Source organism: Drosophila suzukii, chromosome 2L, assembly GCF_043229965.1.
Source record: "Drosophila suzukii chromosome 2L, CBGP_Dsuzu_IsoJpt1.0, whole genome shotgun sequence".
NCBI lineage: Eukaryota > Metazoa > Arthropoda > Insecta > Diptera > Drosophilidae > Drosophila > Drosophila suzukii.
The window spans coordinates 25,086,757-25,093,925 of record NC_092080.1 but is presented as its reverse complement, the minus strand read 5'-3'; the positions used below and the strand labels follow the sequence as shown (position 1 = coordinate 25,093,925).

Sequence of the window (7,169 nt, the reverse complement as noted above, 5' to 3'; positions counted from 1 at the left end):
TTAGTACCAAACAACGCCTCAACTTGCCTCGCCTCATCGCCTAAGACGGGCAATATTAAATAATTTTTCCCATCTCCCGGGACACAGGACTTGGTACACACATATGGCATGAATTCAGGAGTTCATTGTTTTGCATCGCAGCGAAGTGAAATGGAGTAGAACCAGGGGTGTAGCTGTGTGTGAGCCGGCTGTCCCAGCCAGGAGACGGAAGATTAAAGTCTCCCGTGGAGAACTTAATAATAAAAGCCCAGGACCAGGACCAGAGTCCTCCTGCAATGCGAGTGTGGTGTTGGCACAAAAGTATTTAGTGGGCAGGGGCTCAACCTAGGGGTATTGGGCGCAAATCTTTTTTCGAGTGCCAGACATTAGCAGCATTAGACCAACAACAAGCTATCGCACACAGATATCATTTCTACTTATATATCGTGTATATATAAGGACCAGCCATTGCACAACGCCGAAAGCTCAGGCAGAAATGCAAACGAGGGGATAGAGGAAGCCACGGGTTCACCAAATAACCAAAGGACTTATGCCGACGCAGGCCGGGATTCGAGGTGTTTTCTGTGGGTGTAAGGCTCACGGGTTGGTGGGTGAGCTGGAAGCCAATGCAGTAAATGTATCTGCATTGTAAGCGGTAAATATGAGAAGCCTGCGGAGAGGCTGATACTGATAATCTCGAATCGACATTTCCGACCCATAATTATCATTGCGGTTCGTCTATTTGGGAAGCTTTACCACAACACAGAGCTTCTACTTGAAATAAATAAAAGAATAATTATCTACCAAATGTTAAAAATGGACAAAAGAAGTTTAAAACATGAGTTTAAAACTTTTAGAGAATGAAATTAAAGAGGTCTTACAAGGGGGTTTAAGCACGGTGACTAAATAGTTTATATTAACTGCCGTTTAGTTAGGGGTCTCCCTGTTTAATGATGAATGTGCGGATTTGCGTAGGATTCGATGTGACGCTGAATTGCGATGCGTCCTGGGATTTGGCAGCTGCCAAGGGGTTATGCAGAGTGGTGAAATTTTCCGGGGTTGAGGGACTAGACCCTGAACCATCGTGATGGAACTTTAACCGCTTTATATCACTTAGTGGAAGATTGCCATCCAGGGTGGTTTCCCGAATCTCCAGCAAACTAAGATCATCGAAGATCTGGCAAATGTTGAAGCTAACCACATTGCCCTCGGCTTGATCTAAAAAGTTCTCCAATCGCAACAGAACTTCATTCTTGGTTATAAATTAAGCAACTATGCAGTGGCTCCATCTACAACAGCGTTGAGATAAAGGTAAAGTTTTCCGGGAGCAATCAATCCTTTTGATGGCCTCCACTGAGCGATCGGCGAAGAGAGGCGATGATGCAGCATCATCTCCAAACATCCTTTCTCCAAGTTGGCACCTCCCTGAGAACGATCAATAAGCAGAACCATTCGCCTGCTAGCATCCTGCAGAGCCATCCTGGAGGTGACTGGGTAGTAGGGTTGCTCACTCAAATCGGGACTGAAATCCTCCCGCTTGTCCTTCTCTCACCGGATCATATCATGACCATTCGAATCGGTGCTCCTGAATTTGGTGACAATCTCCTTGCCCAGCTCATCGTCGATTGGAACAGGACCCACAAGCCATTCCAACTCCACTCGGTTGACACCTTCGTAGATGCGGATCACCTGCGCAATCCACTCGTTCCTTGACGTACCTTCACTTTCGTAAACACTGAATTTAAATGCGTCTTTCACAATTTTCAAGTCTACATCCTGGTGGAATGACAAGATTTGGCTGTCCTGTACATTCCTAAGGTCTGTTTAATGTTTTCGAAAACTCCATTTACATCAACGATCTTCAAAGGGCCTGTGTTGTTGTCGATCACCAGTTTTATATGCTGAATATTCAAACCATTAACATTGAGTTACATTATTTTATTATAGATCCCAGACTCACCGAATTCTGGACTACGGTATCTCCGTCATCGTGGGTCTTTGTATCAGCATTTAGAGTGTGAACCTTTTTAAATCGTAAGGCACTTCTTCTTCTTGCTTCTTTTTTATCGACCTTCTTAATGTAGTAAATAACATTTTTTTAACGGATGCCTTGAAGTCGAGCTCAAGCTGGGTCTCGTTGTTACGGAACTCCAGGGCCAGGACTTGCCAAGGAACTGGGACCAATTCAGAACCCACCACATGACCCTTCTCGTCGGTAACCTGGTAGTTATCCTCCTTCACCGGAGCTCTTACGTACTGCGTGGAAAGGTGTGCCAATTGATTGTACAAAGTCACGATCGAGTTATCAGAGAGGTGAAAAAACATGTCCAAAAGCTCTTGCTCTATTGGGAATGGGTCAGGAAACCTTGGGTCTTGGGCCAGCTTTGGAGACTCTTGTGCAGAAAGTTTAGATAGCATCCTGCGGTTGAACAAATCGCATTGTACTTGGAGCCACATGCCTGGCGCTAGTTAACATACCTTAAGGGAGTATTAAAAAATCAGCTCACACCATCAAACCATCAACATTTGCTTACTTGATCAGTTTGTCCATGTTCTTGTATACAGGCATTTTCGTACTGGAAGTCATTACCCATAGGCACCTTTATGTGATCGGAGCGATAATAACCAGCCAAATTAGATGCACAGTTAATGAAATCATCCATCCTGGATTTGACATTGTTATCGTAGCTTTTTCCATCAATTATAGGATCATCTTGGATCGAAGCAGAATCCAGGAGGTGCTGAGTAGTGATTGTAGAGCATGCCAGTAAAGAGATCTAGTTCCTTCAGGGCTTCGCTGGCTTTCCAAATCATTTCGAGACCGAGGTTATCCTTGTTGCTTGTTCTTGTCATACTGCCATGCGTGCGAAGATTTTGGGTAAACATCGACTTCTGCTCCCTGGAGTGTCCCAAGGCATCGACCTTGTTGAGTTCCGCAACAACCGTATCGAATATATACTGTACTCCGGCATGCTAAACGTTGTGTTAACTGCCATAATACTACTGATCGACCGTTTTTAGCCAGCCCAAATCGTCATGAGATGGGACACCAAGTGAATATTGATCATATTCGACTTTGTTTCAGGACACTACTTCACTTACCTCATAGCCACAGACAGCCTCAGATTGGATATTGTGAAAGGGAGAAAATACCAACAAGATGGAAAACGCCTTAAAATGAGCCATTTTTAAGAATTCTTGAACCCCTGACAACAGACTAAAAACGGACTATATAAAAATGTTTTCACTTTTATAAACATCACAATGGGGGTTATCTGATAAGTAATCAGCACTTCAGAAGTTTTTAATTGGTACTAGTCAATTACCTTAAAACCAGCCAAGAGTTTCAAAGGGTAAGTGCGTTGCGTTTTATTCGGACCACATGCAGTGCTTCAGTTTTGGTAACATAATCTTATTGTACACATAAGCTTATCAGGAATTCGGCACCAATTGCAGTTCTTATTACTCGATCTTTATTACTTAAATGGATTTTAATTGAGGATTGTCCACTTAAAGATAAAGATAATTTTACGACATCGAGCCACTTAAGTTTTTCAAAAATACAGTGAATTGAGTTCTAATCTCCAATAAAAGTGAAAGCCCACACTTGCAAAAGTGGCGGAAAATGACTATGAACCCAAGAAATGTAAACTTAGTCATAATCGGTAGTAATGTGTTTTTATTTCCTGTCCTTAATCGGTTTCAATAATAAATGTCCGAATTTGCATAGGATATAAAGTGACAATAAACTGCGAAGCTTCATCGGATTTGTCAGCTTTAAGTGATTTATGCTGAGCCCTTAAGAATTCCACGGCTGATGGGCTGTATCCGGATTCCTGGGCATGGAACTTGAATCGCTTCATATCGTCCAGTGGCATGTTCCCATCCAAGGTGGTTTCTCTAATCGCCGAGCCACCCAGACTGTCGAATATTTCACGCACGTTGAAGCTAACTACTGTTCCCTCAGATTTGTCCAAGAAGTTTTCAAATCGTAGTAAAATTTCATTGTCAGTAAAGGGCTCCAGGGTGAGCAGATGAATCGACAGCGGAAGATCACCCAAGGCGGTTATAGTTTTGCTCGTATCCTTGCCGATTTCACTAGCCCTGCTGAAGAACTTCCAGAAAGGAAGGAATAGCTCTTTTTCTGCCTTACGTTCCATAACGGTACCTCCATCTTGCACAGAATCAAGTACCAAGTATAACTTTCCTCGGGCGATTAGCCCTTTGCCATACTGCATCTCATTGAGAGCTTCGCCCACACCACCACCATCGTTGAAAAGATGGCGGCGATGAATTAGCATCTCTAAGGCGCCATCCTCTAAGCTGGCTCCTCCCTGGGAACGATCAGTCAGTAGAACCAATCTCTTGCTCTCATCTTGTAAAGCTATTCTGGATGTGACTGGATAAAAGTTACCGCTCACAGGTTGGAGACTCAAATCGGAAACAAAGTCCTCACGCTTATTCTTCTCGCGTTTCATTAGCTCACGGCCATTAGAATCGGTGTAGAACACTCCCTTTGAAGAAATTTGACTCTTAAAGTTTGTGACAATCTCCCTACCCAGATTATCGTCGACGGAAATTGGTCCTACCAACCATTCAAACTCCACCCGATTGACATCCTCGTAAATGCGGATCACTTGCGAGATCCAATCGTTTACCCGCTGGTGGACTTCCCTGACCAAAGTTCCTTCGTAAACTGTGAATTCGAAATCATTCTCAAAAATCTCAATATCCCCATCTTGACGAAATGTATATGCACAAGAAGTGTGAGTCTTGTAAACGCCAAAGTTCTGGACAATTTTCTCAGACACACCGTTCATCTCAACTGACTTTAAGCGTCCTGTTTGGTTGTCAATTACCAGTTTGACGAGCTGTGGGAAAGATATTATATAAATTAGACATTTTTTTACCACTTATTTATATAGACTTACTGAATTTTCAACAACAGTCTCGGAATTATAACTTTCTCGCTGGCTAATCTTCTTTATGCGGAATGTCGAATTGCCCTCAACCTTTTTGATATGGTAACTGGCGATTTTATTCACTGTTGCCTTGAAAACTAACTCGTGTTGCGTGTCATTCGGTCGGTATTCTAAGGCCAATACCTGGTTGGCCACTGGAACTACTTCAGAAGGAACCGTTTTGCCTTTTGCATCAGTGATTTCATAGTTCTCCTCCTTCACGGGTATGCGAACATAATGATTGGAGCTATGAGCCAGTGGGTTATACAAGGTCACGACCACGTTGTCATCTCCGTCCTTGGTAAAAGCACACTCACTGATGTTCAACCTTAGGCAACTCTCAAATTCTCCATTGGGCATGTCGGTGAGAATGCGCAGAGCATCGCGGGCATTGTTAGATGCTCCAATAATGGCGTCGTACATCATTCGATCGTAGTCATCCGAGACAGCTTGTTTCTCAGTGCCCGTGATGGCATCGTGATGTTGCATTACTCCCATAGTCTGTCGCAAATTGTCCAAATATTTGTTGTGCTGTTTACTTTTAAGATTCGCGAGTACTGATAGCTGCTTGGCCACCTGTAACATGTGATTCCCATCCCGCTCAAATCGTTTCTGGGTAGGTCGCGAAGTAAAAAATCCTGTCCAAAAACTATTCTTCTCATGGGCATATGGGAAGAAGTCATTTTTTTTGGTTGGCCAGGACTGCATGCTCTGGTGCAGGGAATTTAGGTAGCAGCTCGGGGTGGAGTAGAGGATGTTGTAATTGGATCCAGATGCCTGGCGTTCGTTTATATACCTATTAAAAAGCAAAATAGTAGTCATTGACTTTTTACTTTTACCCACATTTACTTGATCAACTTGTCCATATTTTTGTAGTTGACTCTAGCATCCTCGTACTGGAAATCTCCGCCCATAGGGACCATGATGTGGTTAGTAATGTAGACCTCTGACATATTTTTCGCATAGGTAATGAAGTCATCTACCCTGTCTATTACATTGTTTTCTTCGCTATCGCCATCGATAATAGGTTCATCAGTGCAAAGTATATCGAAGCAGAAGCCAGGAGTGTCCGAGTAGAAATTGTACAACATGCCACTGAAGAGATGGACTCCACTCATCGATTCACTGGCATCCCAAATCATCTCCATTGTCAAGTTACTCATGCGAGTGTCCTTGTCATTATGATCCATTCGGGAAAAGAACTGGCCATCGTACCCCATGTGGGCGAATATTGCAGCTTGCTCCCGTGAGTGTCCAAAAGTATCAATCTGCCAGCCAACTCGAGGACGAGCACAGGCGCCGAAAGTCTCGTTAAGGAACCTAATCATGTCAGTTTATAAAACACCACCGAAAAATATACCTTCCCAATTACTCACTTCAATCCCACTGTAAATTGGTCAATCACTCCCTGATAATTAACATCGGCCTCATCGTTCATACTCCAAGCACCGCCGGTGAACTCGAAACGTCCTTCATTGACCAACTTTCTGACCACCATTTTCATTGCTTCCGACTGGTCATTCCACCACCTTGCAAAGAAGGCTGTCTCCACCTGAATGAAGCGACGCTTGGAATCCTGGAGTAGCTGAACCACAACGTTATCCAAAATGTATTGCACACCAGCATGATGAATTTTATTCTTGTAACCATAGTACGACTGATCAACCGTCTTTAGCCAGCCCACATCGTTGTGGGAGTGAGGCACCAAGTGAATGTTAACCATGTTCGCTTTGGTTGCCGGACACGACTGCAAAAGACATTTTAGAAATTTAATCCAAATCAACAGATATGTCTCACCTCATAGCCACAAGCTGATTCGGATTGTTGTACAAAGACCACCAGCAAGGTGGCCAAAAGAAAAATGCGACCGAGATATGTCATCATATGTCATGACCAAGTACTGACTTTTTTTTACCCAAGACTGCTGCTTTATAGGCAGCGAGTTCGGATGTACAATGTGATAAGAAAGTACAAGACGGTCACTGTGATAAGGTAACTTAATTACCAATTAGCGAAACTCATAAACCACGGCCACCATTCCAAGACTACGATAAAGATATTATAGGTATATTATAGGTATTTTATAGGTATATATCCATGATCTTCCCCACTCCGGTTTAAAAATAAAAACCAAAAAAAAACTGAACCGCTTTTGGCCAGAAAAGCCAAACTCTAATGTTGTAACTCTGATTAAATCGATTTTTATTTGATTCAAAACTACCTTTTTCC

At 43.0% G+C, this 7,169-nt stretch overlaps 1 protein-coding gene and 1 pseudogene across 1 annotated transcript; both read right to left on the bottom strand.

The window, feature by feature from the left end:
- Positions 1-910: 910 nt before the first annotated feature.
- Positions 911-3,165, bottom strand: LOC108018898 (lysosomal alpha-mannosidase-like; annotated as a pseudogene).
- A 473-nt stretch (positions 3,166-3,638) lies between these two features.
- LManIV (Lysosomal alpha-mannosidase IV) lies at positions 3,639-6,850 on the bottom strand. Its single transcript, XM_017086627.3, has 5 exons — positions 6,738-6,850; positions 6,317-6,687; positions 5,790-6,260; positions 4,911-5,736; positions 3,639-4,850 (listed from the first exon to the last, which is right to left on the bottom strand). Exons 1-5 carry the CDS (start codon positions 6,822-6,824, stop codon positions 3,672-3,674), a joined length of 2,934 nt encoding a protein of 977 aa, XP_016942116.3. The 5' UTR covers positions 6,825-6,850; the 3' UTR covers positions 3,639-3,671.
- Between the last annotated feature and the right edge of the window lie 319 nt (positions 6,851-7,169).